Source organism: Asterias rubens, chromosome 9 (assembly GCF_902459465.1).
Source record: "Asterias rubens chromosome 9, eAstRub1.3, whole genome shotgun sequence".
In the NCBI taxonomy this organism is placed as follows: Eukaryota; Metazoa; Echinodermata; class Asteroidea; order Forcipulatida; family Asteriidae; genus Asterias; species Asterias rubens.
In genome coordinates, this window is record NC_047070.1 from 8624614 (window position 1) to 8642659 (window position 18046).

General features: G+C 40.8%; 2 protein-coding genes across 2 annotated transcripts in view; one reads left to right on the top strand and one right to left on the bottom strand.

The window, feature by feature from the left end:
• LOC117294727 (nucleolysin TIAR-like) overlaps window positions 1-7891 on the bottom strand; it is a 73216-nt gene extending 65325 nt beyond the window's left edge. Inside the window, exons 1-3 of the mRNA XM_033777241.1 lie at window positions 7758-7891; window positions 7635-7666; window positions 3627-3720 (exon numbers count right to left, since the gene is read on the bottom strand). Of these exons, the coding sequence (XP_033633132.1) occupies window positions 3627-3720; window positions 7635-7666; window positions 7758-7808 (177 nt within the window). The 5' untranslated portion in view covers window positions 7809-7891. The remainder of the gene's footprint in view (window positions 1-3626; window positions 3721-7634; window positions 7667-7757) is intronic.
• Window positions 7892-11193: 3302 nt separating this feature from the next.
• Window positions 11194-14733, top strand: LOC117294829 (alpha-crystallin A chain-like). The gene has a single exon (XM_033777365.1). The coding sequence runs from the start codon at window positions 11813-11815 to the stop codon at window positions 12608-12610; it is 798 nt and encodes a 265-aa protein (XP_033633256.1). The 5' UTR covers window positions 11194-11812; the 3' UTR covers window positions 12611-14733.
• Window positions 14734-18046: the final 3313 nt, after the last annotated feature.

Here is an 18046-nt window from a genome sequence, read left to right on the forward strand (position 1 = left end):
TCCTCCCTATTAGAGTGAACAGTACTTCTCCCTCTCCGTTTTTCTGTTTTAGATTTAGGCCATTTTAAATAGTAATGTTATGTTTTACTCAAAATTTTTAACTCTGTAACTGTTCATGTAATTCTCCTGCTGGCAGCGAATTGAATAGATTTTTAATAAACCATTAAATGAATAACCCATTGAATGAATATATTGCAGTGTACAGCTGTGTGACTTCGAAACAACTCAAGAATTGTTGATTAAGTGTTTTCAAACTGCCAGCACGATAAGAAGGGTTGGAGTGGAACGATTTAACCCATCAATACAATCAACATTCAACAACCATGTTAACAACTTCAGAGGAAGGCTCAGTTTTCAGGTGATTTACTTCATTTCAACAAAACAAGATTGTATTTCGTATTCGGGCGAGCTGTGAACTCGAAACAAGATTTCAGGGTGTTTTTTTAACAAGGAAATGATCTACATGTAGGCCTAATAATCTAAAGTATGGGACTGCATTTAAAAACAACAATATTTCAGAATGTTTTCACAAGGAAATGATAACCAAAGTAACGGATTTGCGATACAAGATAAAGGGATTTTTCTGTGCTTTACATTTATGTAAATGCTATCTCTACTTTTGGTAGACAGTTTGAGGGTGTTTGCTCTCTTTTCCACATTAAATGGTCCGAACTACATGTACATGTATGGTGAAGGTATGGGTGTATAAAAGCAAAGGTGTGTCAGCAAGTTTAACGGTGCATTTAAAAACAATTCACAGTGGCACTCCGCGATAATGCTAAAGACAACTCAGTACCTGGATCTCTGACACGACATCAAATTTCACTGGTACATGTACGCCAAAATTGACTTTCTTAGTGCTATTTGTCTCAATTCCATTTAATATTCGTCGAGCTCTAGCAGTTCTTTTTTGTAAATGACATCCAGGGATGACGCATGCGCCTTTACTGAAGGCTAGTACAGGCGTAGCCCTATATAGGACTTTCCCTCTGTACACAGATACAGAGTCCTAACTATTAAAGCCCGTTTCTGGGGCGGAAAAGTTTACCTGCAACAAGCCACTAATTTCACCAGATTCACATTCCATGGCGGCATACATTTTTCTGCGGTGGGTTTTGGTCCTCATATTTTCCTCACAAATCCGTCATTTTCGTGAAATAATGCAGCTCCCAACGTAAAAATATTTCCGTTTTGATCGTTTTCTCACAGTGTTGTCTGTTGTCGTGCGTACGCGTCTACATTCGCATGTAGGACGCATGATGCAAGCTTAGGCGCGTTAATTCTTGGTCACCGTATCTTGACTGCACAGCGTTAACACGCAACACACTTCAAAATTTGCGCGTCGTGCGTCTTGCGCACACACGGCAGACTGTGAGAGTAAGAACAAAAACGGGAATTCCTTAATGTTGGGAGCTGCATTATTTCATAAAAATGACAGATTTGTGAAGAATAACTTACGATCAAAACCCACCGCAGAAAAACATATGCTGCCTTGGAATGTGAATCTGTTGAAATTGGTGCTTTCTTGCAGGTAAGATTTGAGTTATGAAGCTGTGAAAATTTTCCGCCCCAGAAATGTACCCTGATGTCCAGGACGTCACTGTAGTACAATACGAAAGTGTAAGGCCGCCAGGGCTGGTACAGGCGGTGATGTTTACAGGCATGATACTTCATGCAGGGCAACGAAGACGACTGGTCATTGCGTTGGTGCCCTTGAAATGCTCCGATAGAAATTTGCACTTTATAGGATACCTTTTGCCAAGGAGAAAAATACTTTGGTGCCCTTGCCCTTTCAAAAACGAAGCAAACGGGCCTGGGTTTAGTATGCCAATGATCCTGTACTGTACGTACATGTAAGTGGTGGACTGTTTGTCTGACAGCCGGGTGTGTTCAGCAAATGCTACGTCATAACATGCATTATTAGTGCGTAAAGCACCATTCAATGTTATCTTCATTAAAAACATTCAGGACATCCTGATTTGGATCTATCAAAATACATGTAAGCTCTGATACAACAAACATACTATTATAATTCGGGTAAACATAACAGCCATCAGGAAGTAGAGTACAGGATAAATTTCACCCTGATTAAAAGAGACCTGAATTTTTGGTGTTGTTTTCTTCAGTGTATTGACAACATGTATGTGAGATCAGTCACAATTTTTCTATGAGATAAGCAGCTTGGCAGTGTCAAAACTCTCTTAATACCAAACTTTAGAAGATTTTGGGGGTTTTGGCAGCAAGAAGCCAATTTGACATTTTTATGAACAGTACAATGTATACATGTGACGCACGTGTATATCCACTGTAATACTCCTATAGATAGTGTTTGACACATCAATCGCAGAAGTCATCAATAATTGTCTACTTTCAGAACCATTAGGTATTAACTTCAAAAATTAAAGCTAAATTTAAAGAAGACTGATTGCTTCCGACATGAAAGCTTACATTCAACTTAATGGCATAGACCGTTTCCGCAAATACCCATTGCACAAGCGCTATCTGCTGAATGAGGTGTATTCTAGCGATCACACTTGGTCATTAGCTAGACCAGCATGCACCTCATTCCAAGCCTAACGCCTGTACTGAGTATTTGAGATAAGGTCTATGGTGCTCCTTCTGACAGCTCGTACATTCTATCCACGAATCTACACTTTCTCGTCCATTCTCCTGCATTGTACACAACATTATTTGTGTACAAATACATGATAGGATGTACCGGTTTACCTGTGCAACAGACAACAAATTCTTACAAGCTTTACAGCGAGTTGATCAAATGTCCTATTATTATCATTATTATTATATCAAATATTCATTTAACATGTGGGCCGAGTACCCACAACCATTGTGAATTTTTAATTGCAACATAATTAACAAAAGTGATGACCTAATTTCTTTTTAGAGAAGGGGTTCACCCCAGTGTTTTCTGGTTTGATTGGCTGCTGATTGCGGATGCAGCACCTTGTTAACAATGGGAGACTTTTGAACACTAGGTGGCAGCAGACTTACCAGGTGAATTGTCATTGTTTACTAAGTTCTGAGCATGCGCACATTACCAAGAACAATGGATTTTACCCGGTAGGTCTGCTGCCACCATGCGTCCCAAAAGTCTCCCATTAGACGGTGCTTTGTAAATAAATGGGTCTTACATTTTGGATATTGCTCTACGTACAGTACCTTGTAGAAAGTAATAACAACCGCTTTGAGACGCCCGCAGGTTTAATAAAGTGTGTTTATAAGAACAAGCACGGTATAGCCACAGTGGGCACTGCCGGATGGGTGGTGCTGTACGGGCCTGCCCAGAACTAAACAATTTCACCAAGCACGCTAAGCAAAAAATACACTGTGTTGCCCAGCACAGATGTCCCCCAGATTGCAGTTCAGAAATGAGTGCCTGTATCTAACCATGAATAATTTGGTTGAATTCCCCCTTGGTGGACTAAATTGGATTCAGAGGCCACCGCTAAAATTGGTCTACTTGGTATAGCTACAACACTGATAAGTTATATTAGTATTATTTTTATTTAATGAGAACAAAAAAAAGGATAGCACACTTACAACTCCACAATGCAAATATTCAGAGAAATTGAGAACCAATCCAGGGTTTCGTTACTTACACTACTTACTTCGTTCATCATCTTACATGTTGTACTTCCTAATTCAGAGAAGATACCAAATAAAAGCTCTTCTGTGACCTGTCTACTGAGGTTTCCAACGTACCTGTAGAACAAACAAAAACAGAACTTTGAGAAATTATTGTTTCAAAGTTGGTGTCTCTTCATATTTAAAACCACAATTAGCAACACGGACAACATTACCCATACTGTGTGAGCTGCACAAAACACCCTGTGCTTTCCCCAATCACAGACACACTATGGGATCGACCCAACGGCCACCGCCATCCATTCTAGAACAGCTCTAGGTCTTACTTCAAGACTATCGAGCATGACCTGTGACAAGTTTGAGTCCTACATGTATATTAAGCAGCAGCAGATACTGCTCTACATGACTTTAATGATGATCAAATGCAGGTTCCAATTTCATAAGGCTGTTGAGAAGAAAATAGTGTTTCTAATAGGCCTAGCAAGTTTGTATGCTAAGCAAAAAATGGGTGGGCCACCAGTCATAACCTCAAGGAACTTCTGGCTGATAGTCAGTTTCTGCTAAGCAATTTTTGTTGTGCTTACAAATTGGTCGTGATTACAGGCTTTATGAAATTGGGACTAGATATTTACAGAAAACTTCCAGAAATGTGCGAAAGCAAAATGGCTGATAATTGGATAAACTGCAATGCTCTAACAAGTCCCATCATCCCATCATCATGCTACTGAAAATTATGACAATGGAACCAATGTCGAACTTTGTGAAAAATAGCTTGCTGGCCTGCGTTCCCCCTTATGCTAGACCCGGATGTCTCCAGATGGTAATTCAAAAACTTTACAGACTCCGTGAATCACCAGAAACACAAAACAACAGGTTGAAGCACTATGTGGTCGTTGCTTTACTTTTTTTCAAGAAAATTTAAAGGCAATTTTGAGAACATCCTAAAAAATAGAAAAATAATTAAAAATCACGCCTGTAAAGAAAGAGTACCTTACATGAACCTCCTTGCTCGTATTATCTTCAAACATAAATCCTGCTTGGCTTCACTATAAGCAGAATGAGGTAGGGCATACTTGGCAAATAAGTTTTTGATTTCCCAGAAGGACCACTGACTGGGGACTATAAATTGTTATGACTGCTCTGATTGCAGTTAGAGTGTAAACAAGTCAACTCACATCCTGCCAACTTACATCGTTACCACTTTCAATCCGTTTGGACACCTCTTAATCATATCCCTCGGGCCTAGAATTTCATCTTCGCGAGGGCAAGGCTGTATTCAGTTTGCAAAGGACAGTAACAACCTGGTAAAGTCGATGGAAAAGTTTTGCAAAGATGCGATTTGGCGTAGGGCCTACACATTGCTATTTATTTAAGAGAAAGTTGCTGTTAATAAGCAATTTGCGAGTTGGATTTGAATAGTGTCTGGTACAAGGACTTGCTTAGTCACAAGTAAGGCCTACTGCTCACATGTGAATTCCTCAGACTATACCAAATGGCTTGGGGGAAGCTTTTGCATCGCAACCCCCAGATGGGCAAACTCTGGTACCATTGTGCGATTAAGAAAGTTCTGTGTCATCACCGTTCCTATATAATATCGAAGTCTTATATAGCGCACGTATCTACCAAACAAGGTACTCAAGGCGCTGAGTATATATACAAACTTTCAGAAAGATAGGTAATTGCAGTGATGAATTCCGAGACCCAATTATTTAGCACCTTATAAGGGTTTTTACAAGGTGCTATGGCACATTAAGCAGCCACAACCAGGAACACTGGGGCGAACCCCTTCTCTTTTCGATAAGTGCACTGGGTTCTTTTACATGCGTTACACAACACATGGGACCAACGGCTTTATATCCCATCCGAAGGACGAAGCAATGGTTAAGTGTCTTGCTCAAGGACACAGTGTCACGGCTGGGGATAATTCGGTGCTCTTAACCGCTCGGCCACGACACTTCCACAAATGTAACTACGCAAAAGCTTGCCCCAAATGATGTGACATATATTGTAGTAAATGTCTCTATATATGAATTTAAATTTAAGTGGTAACCAAGTGATCAAGCACGTCATTGTACCAGACAATTTTATACACACGTTGTACATGTATATTGACTGGCAATGAGGTAAATAGTGTACGTCTATTCCCCCCGAGGAACTTTGAGTGACTAGAAGAGGGACAGGCCCCAATTATGGTCACTTCACAGGCCCAAGGGAGAATAGACGTACACACTTGTTATCGAATTATGCCAGTCAATATGTGTTTTTTAACACAACTCGGTCTTAAATGTGAAACAAGAACAGAAATCTAGAAAAGAAAGGAAGTTTTGTAGTTGCTGTTCACGGTTCAAGTCAAGAGAGGGCGCTGCAACCAGGCAATATTTTCAAAGACTAGTGCCCGCCCGGGTACTACTCCTGTGTTTCAGCCAACCAGAATACCAAACAAGCAAGAGGTATGTTATAATAAAATCTAACTTGCAAATGGCTTAAATTGCTTGCATGCCTTGGTTCCCCCCTCCACACCCAGGACCTCCCAGATGTTACAATGCAGTGAGGTTTATAGACATAATAATAATAATAATAATAATAATAATAATAATAATAATAATAACAAATTCTTTTATAGCACATTTCACAATAACCGTATCAATGCGCTGTACATTAGTGCCCTGGTCATAGGGCCAATAACATCCCTTTTTAATGTTTCTCAGCTCCCTTGGGAGTATACAACCCTGAGCTGCCTGTAAGGTGCTTGTGGCTTTTCATACACAATATCAACCTCTACCCTCGCAGGTACCCATTTATACCCCTGGGTGAAGAGAAGCAGTTATAGTAAAGTATCTTGCTCAAGGACACAAGTGTCACGATCGGGATTCGAACCCATACTCCAGTGAATCAGCAGCAGAACTTGAATTCGATGCTCTTAACCGCCCTTAGCCATGATACTGGGCCAACGAACTAGTGCAATTGCAGAATGTGATACTGTGATCTAGGCCAACTGAGATCCCAACATAGTTGGGACGCTCAAACTTAAACACTCCAGTTGGGACCAGTCCAAACTATATTTGGGGCGATTTTTAAGTTGGGGTGGAAAATTCCCATTTCTGCTTCAATCAAGTTAATTATGACATTTGCAGCTCAAGGCATACTTTTGCCCACGACTCTACACCACAGGAATATCTAAATGAACGTGGTTTAAGTTCGGAAGCTGACCCATTAATCAATTTATAGTTTTAACATTTTGAAAAATTAGCTAGCCCAAAGTGGCAGCAATAACGACGCGACAATGACTGAAACCAGCTGATGATGTGTTTTAAGATGTTTGAGCCAATTAACACACATTTCGAGTTTTGGAAGGACATGCAAATGCATGGATTCGTTGGCATGGTGCATCAAATGATATGGAGCTTGATTTTAATTAAATTCTGCTTTAACAGACATTCATCATGTATCAATTCACATTGTGATGAATGTGTACTACGAACAACTGTCCCCCTTTATTTATTTTTATTGTTTTATGCGCCTGTAAAACCGTGGGTCAGGGACAATTTGCACAGCTCAGGGCCTCAGTTATTACAAAATTAAATTCATGTTCAAGGTTTGCTTATTAGAATTTAGATGTAGGAGTAGGCCTGTGTTAATTAAAAGATGCATCTGCCACCCTTGAACAACTAGTTTATTAGAAAACAGGTTTTGCATTTCAACATGATTACAAATCAATTATTATTCACATCATCAACATACATGCTGTCACTGTCAACTCAACATCAATCATCAATGTCAAGCCAAAGAAACCTGAATGACTGAACTGAATGATTGATAATGATAAACAAGTAAAGACTCTAAATTAAACACGAATATACACACAAGACAAAGCAATCTTTTCGAAAATCAATTGCAGAGCTACTGTTGGGAAATGTGACATTGACGTGTACAAATTTAAGGCTGAGAAAGTTTGTGGCCAAAAAAGTAAAGTGTGAAATTTACAAAATGATAGTTTAACACGTAAAGTTAATGGTGTGAAATATACTCACAGCGTACGCTGTACCGTGTCCGCAGTCATTTCCTGCAAAGAAAAATAAATAACCAAAATAATTACCTCAATTTAATACCGACAGGGTGTGCTCAATTGTGCTTCAAAAAAGAGAGGAATTTACCTGAGGATAGTTGTACTGCGGGTACTGTTGTGCATTCTGGTACGACTCCATTGCTGCGATGTCGTCGTGGATTACTGTGCGACTGCGCAAAGCGAGGCAACGTGGGTAATTTGGCAAGATGGCATCAGCTGGCGGTCGCTGGTTCGCGCGGTATAGTTTAATCGTTGTGTATTAGGAAACAATGAGATCGATGACTAGAAACGAGTGCCAGTGAGAGGGTTGCACATGGCGGTGTGTGTGTGTGTATTGTGTGTGCATATAAAAAACGAGAGTTCGAATGTAACAACACCGGTCGGTGTCACCGGTGCGGGCGGGCGCAGAGTTTCACCCGCTGGCTTTTGAGTGTTTGGACGGTACGGTTCGATGACCCTATTCCACCATGATTCTACACAAAGCCCTTGGTTATTGCTTGACCGTCTACACACACACATCGATTTAGTTTATTACCCATTCAGAAAAGAATAACGGGAGACCGTTTGTAACAAAAACATTTCCGTTGTCTTTTCTCGACCCCCATACGGACGTACGTGGACCAAGATAAATGAACCAAGGTCGGGGTCGAGTGAAGGGGGGGGGGGGGGAGGCGGGTATACGTTGAACTGGTCTTGTGGTCTTTGGCAATGATGGTCGGTTTGACAGAAAAAAAATATTGTGAAGGTTACTCGGTGGTCAAGATTGTAGTAGTTGTACATGGGAGAAGTTCTGACGAGAAAAGTATAATTGTAAACTGATGAGTAGCCGAAAATAAAGCCAACAGGAAAACGACAAACAATTGAATGTCGCCCTCTCTTGACAGCCTTTTTGCTTTCAAGTACTTTCGCGTATTATCTTCCTCCGTGATATTTGTACCATTGTACTATGATTTAATTTATTATCCAAACCAACATCGGACGAAAATTCACGGTAGGTCTTCATGTGCGAGACGCTAACAAAAAGTAAACACCCCCCCCCCCCCCCCCCCAAGTGGACGGCAAACTCTATGGGTGCGTTCGTTTAGCTTCCCTGGGTCGACCCCGGTGTGTGGCGGGGTTTTTGTCCAGGACGAACGTGGGTAATTATCTGCACACGTTCGTCCTGGGGAAAAAAACTGCCACACACCGGGGTCGACCCAGGGAAGCTAAACGAACGCACCCAATAATGATTGTCAAACCGAAGAGTACGTATCGAGCACGCTTTAATCTTTCGTACACTGACACACAAGCCATGGTACAAACTTCTCCTGATGGCGCCCTCTTTTGAATCATCATTCCTCATGTCCATGTTTTTCCCAATGGGAAGGGGGGGGGGGGGGTTACCGTGGTTTATTCTAGCTCTTACTCGGGGTACCAACGCGTGAGGACTACGACATAGGCTCCTCGTGCCTTGTTATAGACATTGGTCACAAAACATACAAAACTGAACTATCTCATGTTGTTAAAATAAGTTTCTATAAAAGTGCTAGGAAATAGTATAGGAAATAGTATAGGGCCTTTTATTGAAAGCGGGAAGTGCTTGTACAGGATGGAAGAAATCCGCTCCTCGTGGGTGGGTGGGGCGGGCTTGAACCTTCTAGTCTTCTCTTCAGACGTGCATCGACAAGCTTTCCATGTAAGGGAATGCTTCCTGGTCTACCTTGCCCCTTTAATCTCGAAGTCTCCGCCGCCTACTCACTCGCACGCAACACTCGGCCTCGACGTTGTCCCCCATCTCACTCAGTAGACTTGGTTCCAAGTCTGCGATCGTGGTTTTGATAGCCAATACATTATTGCCTGAAATATCGCCCTCCTGTAGATAACCCCAGTCATTAGCCTTACGATCACAGTTGGGGCGCATTATAAGATATTTTGTGCGTTTTTGTGTGTGGCTGATGCGGAGGAATAACCGCGATCTCAGACTTGAAATCAAGTCTGATCAGTCAGTTACTTCCCATCATCGTACTGGCTATCATTTTGTTCTAGTCTTTCATACCAGGATGGCAAAACATTGACAGCAGGGATCTGCATCAAGAGTTTTTTTTTACAAACGTTGGGTTGACTGAATTTTTTATTGCTAAACATGCGGTTGCAATTCTGCATTATTTATAGTACACAGAAGATTATTAAAGGTAGAATCATAGAATGTTTTACGAAGAGGCTTTCCTCCCATTCCAGAGCCAAAAAATATCAATTCAGCCTAAATGTATCAACTCCTAAGTTGAAGCAGAGCCCAAAAGGTTGTGAAGCGTTGTTGTAATTACCAGTCGATTAAAGACACTGGACACTATTGGTTATTGTCAAAGACTAGTCTTCACAGTTGGTGTATCTCAACATATGCATAAAATAACAAAGCTGTGAAAACTTGAGCTCAATCGGTCGTCAAAGTTGCGAGATAATAATGAAGGAAAAACACCCTTGTCACACGAAGTTTTGTGTGCTTTCAGATGCTTGATTTCGAGACCTCAAATTGTAAATCTGAGGTCTCTAAATCAAATTCTTTGAAAAAAAAATTCTTTCTCGAAAACTACGTCACTTCAGAGGGAGCTGTTTCTCACAATATTTCTATCAACATCTCCCCATTATTCGTTACAAAGAAAGTTTTATGCTATTCATTATTTTGAGTAATAACCAATGGTGTCCACTGCCTTTAATTGTAGAAAAAAAGTTCTCATTCAAAAGATTTTGAGTGGCTATAAATTATGATAATCAGCTTGGCGCATGAGTTTATGCCTATTTAGTGCAGTTGACTTCTGCACAAACACAACAACGAAAGTGCTACATTTAGTTGTTCAGACGTAGGTCTACTACTACATACATGGGTAGCCTTGCGATTTAATTTGATAGTTATGATTGGAAATTGTGTATACGGTGTTCCACGTATATACTGACATTCGTGCGGCGACCGTGCGTCCTTTGTTAAAGATTGGCAGTTTTTAAATAATTATTCTTAATCCAAGAGCAATAGCTTAATTGAATGATAGCAATATTCCTATCATTAAGAAAACAACATACACAGTGATAAGGTTCGACCCAGCTAACTAAGAGTAGCCGCTTAAAGGCACGTATGGACACGCTTGGTAAGTCAAAGACCAATATTCTCTCATCATGTTGGTGTATCTCAACACATGCAAAAAATACCAAGCCTGTGAAAGTTTGGGCTCAATATTGGTCATCGAAGTTGCAAGACAGTTATGAAAGAAAAACACCCTTGTTGTACAAATTTGTGTGCGCTCAGGTTTAGAAATAAACGGCTTCAGCTGAAGTCTTATTTTAGTGAGAAAGTATACCTCTTTCTCAAAAACTATACGTTACTTCAGAGGGAGTCGTTTCTCACAATGTGATCAACAGCTCTCCGTTGCTCAATACCAATTAAGTTTGTATGCTTGTTTATTGAGTTATTACTAATAGTGTCCAGTGCCTTTAAACGCAGACGTGCCATTGGACACGACGTCAGTATACGCCCCGCATACATCAGAACATGTTGGAATGTGATTCCCTCTTCCATTGACTAAACACCGAGCAGACTTTGACTGAATGGAGTCAAGAGCCACGAGTCAGCATTATTATTATTATTTTCTCCATCTGCATTTCCCCTCTCGACGGTCTGGTATTTGTAGGGGCTGGGCATCGCAAGAGTATTGCATTTCGACATTTCTCTCTCTGCTGGTTATAAATCCGCGGGAGGTTGAGTAGTCACGCGGAGCTGCCAAGTGATTTCTAATACAGAGGACTTCTTAGCAACATCGGGCGGGGCAAGACGGGAGCACATACCGCGGGGTCTGGTGTTTGATTACCGGGCTGCTGACTTTTTGAAGTTTGATAAAAGCAGTTGCATCCCTCCTCCTCCGCACTGCATACTTAACGTTCACATCAAGAGATGGTGTAGACAGTGACGCAAATCATCGCAGTAATGCTCCTATGAGATTTTTGAGTGTGCCGTGCTTGCTGTGTACCAGTCGTATAGGCCTATGTGGAGATGCAACACACTACGAGCCTCATCATCAACACAGGAACGTACACACTGATTTAGTTCTGGATACATGCTGTAGCTTTTGACAGTAGCTGTCGTCGAAACACCAAAGGGGCAAATCTAGTGCAGCCATGGCTGGAATGAACATTGAGATCAAGATTCCTTTATCCCATCCCCGTGTTGAGTACAGTATTTCGGGCGGTGGTGACAGAGCTTCGATTCCCATTATTGTCTCATCTAATTTACCCGTCTCTGCTTCGCACCAGCAACCGATGATCAAACGGCAGATTTACTCCAGCACCGCTGGCCCACAACAGACCACCGTGACATCAGCGACCCAGCGGACATCATCTGGCCGCCGTGTGGAGGTGAACGTCCAGCCCACTGCACCGACCACACCCACCCTATACCAAGGCTACTATGTGACATCACCGGTGACGGTCAGCAACTCGTCGCCCTTCGAGTCGCAGGTGCAAAAACCGGTCATCACGACGAAGCTCGTGAGCCCACCACCGCTGGAAGCACCGGAGCCGGCCCGCCAGAGTAGCCGGGTCGAATGTGACGAGCATCGGTTCATGGTGACCCTGGATGTGAGCCAGTATCGTCCGGAGGATATTGAAGTCAAAGTGAAGGACAACAAGTTGACTGTGCACGCCGAGCAGAGAGAGGGCAACACGGCCTCGGGATACGTCCAACGTGAGTACTACCGTCAGTACACACTGCCCGAGGATGTCGACATCAGCCTCGTCAAGTGCTCGCTCTCTGAAAGCAGAGTGCTGACCGTGGAGGTACCCCGAGTGCCAGCCGAGAGCAACCGGGAAAGATTTATCCCAATCACCATCGATGGAAGCAAAATGTCCCCGGGAGGTGGAAAGCGTACGTACTTTGTTGAGGAGATGACGAGTGACGCAGACTCGTATCGAAAATGAAAAAAGGATTAATTTGGAATCTTAGGCAACTACTGTGCAGGCAATGAATCAGAATGTAAGCGTGAAACTTTTTGTTTGTTTTTGTAACTATAAAATACTTTACAGGGTTCAAAAACCAGTTGCCAATCGCAATAGACCGAGAAGTGTGCGCGTATCCGTGACATTTTGGGGACTACTTTGATCACAGGGCACGATTTCACAAAGCACTAAAGATTAATGATCACCATTTGAATTTTGACATCAAACTTTGCTTAACAATTATTCAGAATGATTCACAGTATCATAATCTTAACTCTTTATGAAAAATCGGCTACAGGTTCACTGCTTCGACGCATGAATGATACAAACTTGCACTCTTCGGGTCCCGATGTTCAAACTATGCGCGAGACTTCCAGTCTATTGCGCCAACATCTTTATCAAACATTATGGCCATATATTACGAGATTTTTAAACTCACAATGAGGGAAATTTAGAACCAGTTAACAAAAACTAAAGGTTGTTATAAATAATACAATTATGTTAATGGAGTCACATCTCTTTTCAGTCCAGTGCATAATGCCGCCATATTATGTGAACATAACGAACTATACAATCTAAACTGTATAGGCCTACACAGACTTAAGCCTGGAAACGCAACCTAAATACGTCATTGAGATATTTGTAGCGTGAATTTGTACATGTCACATTTCTAACATGATCCAAACCCTCAATGCGCAAGATGGGAACTCGACACCGAGACAAAAATGCCGGCCAGCAATACCACCAACCCGTAATGGAATGGCATGCTGACCATCAGTGCGGTCCTTAAGCACACAGTCAACCGACTCTCAACCCCTCATCTCCAACTGTCAAATCATCCCGGTCGTGAAATTCCCGTAAAAGTTCATCATTACGGAGGGCCAACAAGCACGCGGTGCTCGAACTGAATACGCAATTATTCTAGCCGTGAATGAAGAATGTGGATCTCGTCGTGGAATATTTACTCTGTAAGCTTATACAGTGCTTCAGATAACATAGCCAACTAGATCATGGAATGAGTTTTGTGATGGAAGAGCAACACATGTAGCTCCACTTAAAGCACGTGGAAGAGTCGATACTTCATGAGTTAAGTTTTGTGTACATACACTAAAGAGGTAGAATGTGTTTCTGTGTGCCCATCCGGCACATTAAAGTAAAGGCGTTTCAATTGACTTCGTCTAAAATAATAATTTCCGTTTCGTGAGGCAAAGCGAGTGTCACAGATCCATGAACAAAAACGAGCATGCACCTTTTGAAAGGGGATAAATTAAACCCTCGAAAATAAAGCCATCTTTACTTTCAATTCATGACAAGGGACACATGACTGGTAGCGCATGGTTTGGCTCTTGCGATACCATAAACAAATTCGCATAACATTATGGAAGGTGTCAATCAGTGACTGTGATTTGGGCTCAATAGAACTGCTTAAACATAAATTACTGTTTAACAAATGTCTGCTTAGCAGAAATGAGCAGGATACCAGTCACAATTTGTATACGTTTGAAATGGTAATTTAACTGGTAACCTTATTCTGGTAAGCATTAACATTTTTATGCTGAGCTACCTTTCGTGTTTACGATGAAATTGGGCCCAGATCTTACAAAATGAGAATTAGTCACTGTAATGTTCAACACACGGCCATTACATTGGAATGCGATGTGAAGTTTTGTAGAGTACGACACAATAGAAAGTTCTTTCGTTGAAATGATTAGATAGTAATTCCTTCCTACTTGTGTTATTATTCCTCAGTTAAAATGTTCATCAAACATAACTAGATTTGGGCTTGGGCTCACGCTAGGGCTCCGTCTGTCTGATTGAAGTCCCGTAGGAAAGCGCGAGTTTTCTAAATAACTTACGGAGCCTAAAACCAACTCAAGCCCAAGCTATGGTTTCGAAAATCTCCCAGGCTACAGTGTGGTCGTTGTGGTAAGGTTGGCTGTATACTGTTCCCTGTACTGACTGTCGTACTGCTAAAGAGCCATACTTTTAACTCCCATACTTCACATGCGCATTTGATCCACAGTGATACCGGGATGGATTTCACAAAGAGTTAGGACTAGTCTTATCTCGAGTTAAGACCAGTTACTAGTCCTAACTTAGGACTATCCATGCAATTTGTATATCTTCTAGGACTATAGTCCTAAGTTATGACTAGTCTTTGACTAACTCTTTGTGAAATCGACCCCAGGTCTACTAGTATTGGGGGACTGGGCTGACGTTTCGACCCTAGCAGAGTCAAAGAGTCTTTCTCAAGAAAGACTCTGCTTCAAGGGTTGAAATGTCAGGTCATTAACCCTTTCTTTGCATTGATACCAAAGGTGTATTGATGGGTTTAAGCAGTTTACAGAACTTAATTCTATTTCCTCTAGCCTATATTCGGTTAAGAATGTTGTGCTCATGGCCCATTAGAAATCCTAGCTTCGTGCACCGAATTCCAAAACATGTCGGTGGGCAGCAGAGACGAAGCCGAAGTTTCGAGAAGACATTATGTCGGTCAAGCAATTTGCAAAATTAGCCACGGCACGGTGGTGAAAGGCACTGGTTATGCTATGGACAGAAAGAGTGGTATTCCATGGGTCAAAACTCAATAGGTTTATCACTGAATCAAAGAGAAGTTGTTATACTGTTCAAGGGGCGAGGTTTAATGAAAGTAAAGTGTGCTATTCTTGTTACCATGTGCTCGATTTCAAAAAGAGATTGAGTGATCTGAGTAGCTACTAAATCTTAATTGCTACATCTAAGCAAGACGTGATGGAGCAATACACATTACATGTGATACTGCGACTCATGTTCATTGAAACTTGGTGCTTTGTCAGAGAATCAAATCACCACACAGTGATGCGGGGCCATGTAATGACGATGATGGTAATGATGATGATTATGATGGTTGTTGTGCTTTGTGAAATCGAGCCCCTGGCCCAATTTCATAGAGCTGCTTAAGCACAAAAAGTAGCTGAGCACAAAATCATTATGCTTACCAGAAAAGGGTTGCCAGCCAAACTACCATGTCACATGTACAATTTGTGGCTGGTGTCCTGCTCATTTCTGCTCATTTCTGTGAGCTAAAGCAAAAGTTATTTGCATAAAATAATGTTAATAATGTTTTAAAAGGCTGTGCAAAGAAAGGAAAGTAAAGCAGTTGTGAGTATTACAAGAAAATCAAGGGGAAACATTTATTTCCTTTTCATTCAGAGGATTCGCATAAATCATGTTCTGTGTTTGTACTCTTGACCAATCTTTGATCGTTGATATTTGTTTTATTGCTTAATTGACTTATTTATAGACTAAGTATTGATACAAGAATATTTTTAATGTATAAATAAATATAAATTTCGATATGGAATGAGGATATTACCATTCACGTCTTACGAAAAGTAATGGTTCCCCTAAATTATAGGCGCCACCGTTAATGCTTATGGTGTTTAATGCATTTTAGTAGTCTAGTTTCCTTTTCAGTCTGCACAATGCATGTCATCGTTGTGTTTAATTATAAAGCTACCATGCTGGGAAATTTCATCAGCCAATGAAAACACACTTTTGATGTAGCTCAGCTTTAGAAATACGTGGACGTTTTTGATTGGCCAATGACGTGTAACTGAAACTATTTATTTATTTATTTCGATGTGAATAATGTACAACGAACAGGAAATAATGAGCAAAATAATTGTTTGAATTTAACTTATTTGTAGAAATATTGTACTGATATTGATATTAAATAGCTGCAAAATAAATTGTTATTTGCATGACAACAAAAGTTTGGCGTTGGTGTAAATACAACTTGACATAAATCTTGAATATGTTACAACGATGTTTCTGTAAAACTACACAGTGTTGTATTTCACAGTGTATGTGTAAAATAATAATTGTCACGAAACGTGTAAATACATTAAATTTCGTTGGTAGTGTAAGCTTTTTGTGTCTTGATTGTATTGTCTATGTCATCATTATACAAAACTGCGATAAAGTAATTATAGTCCAACAATTCTATGAGAAGTCGATTTTCGCAAAAGCAAATTGTTCGTTCATAATAATATAGACTATTCTATAGTTTTCAGTAAAAACACTGTTATGACAATTGCGTAACAGAGAATCAAAATTATCATCATGATTTTAAGACAAATGGAACAGTTCTTGCACAATTTTTTTTTTATTTTAACAACCTTTAGTGTAAATTGTGATTCTTCCTTTGTATAATATGTGAACACCCATGGTGTCTATATAACACCCCAGTTTGTGGCGATGTCTTTCGCCGAAGTGTCTCTTTAACGCCTATAACTATATATTCTGTATTTTGAAAGATATTTCACCTTCATTTATAACCATTAACTATTATTGTAGTCTCGACAATAATTGACCATTACATCGTTCAGTTAACTGGGGTATAAACTGCGAGCGGGCACTCTGAAATAACATTACTTTGACTATAGCCTCTTAGCGGGCACATTATATAGCTATAACCATCAACTTGGAATGTTACCCGAGAGGTACGTGAATGACGTGAAAGCCGTGGGCTATTCTACGTTTTTAATGTCAACCATCCTGTGCATTCTTCAGTCTACCGAACCCCCTCCATATTCAGACCGATTTAGGTCTTGAAACATCAAACTCATAATTTCATGATGAGTACATACTGTGCATTGCAATGACCATGAATGTATGTATTGGGCATCAAGCTTTCATAAATAATTATTCCATGAAATGGTAATGTCAGGAACAATGTCAAGAATGGTCTATTGCTAAATGCCATGCACTGCGAGTGATTTTGACAATGAAAACCTTTATTGGTTTAGAGGTAAAGGGCGGGCACAGCATTGTTAGACTATGTTCACAGATTTTCAGATAACTTTATATAACTGCACATGGCCATGGTGGAAACTTCCCTTAACAAATGTTTGCCTGAAATGCTAAAGCGGTACGTATTTTCAAAAATGACTGAAGCCCGGCTGAAGCCCGAATTTCGCTGCAAATGTTTCGCAAGAGTTGCCCAAGCATCAACTCTTCCGAATTGTTCGTTGCGAATCTGTGACGTCAGAATTCGAACAAGCATTCGCATTTGCAGGAAGTATAATATGAACATGGGCTTTAGTCTATAATCGCTACCATAGCCAAATCTCAACGGATATAAAGAGGAATTTGCTAGCAACATACCACCAAGCAGACTTCACACTAGATAACGCTGACCCAATGTCTGGACCAGCACATACTGACTGATAGAGGATTACAATCACTTCACTCCTAAACCCAGACAAAAGTTGTTAACATTTCAGAACGTACACCTATAAGGGGGGAACTATTCAGGTCATCTCGCGAAAACGAAGAAACCTCGTTTTAAGAGTCCGTTGAGATGTCTCAGAAAATGTCAATTGAATGATGGCCGTACGGATGCTGTCATCATCGCTATAGGCCGTTTAACATGGT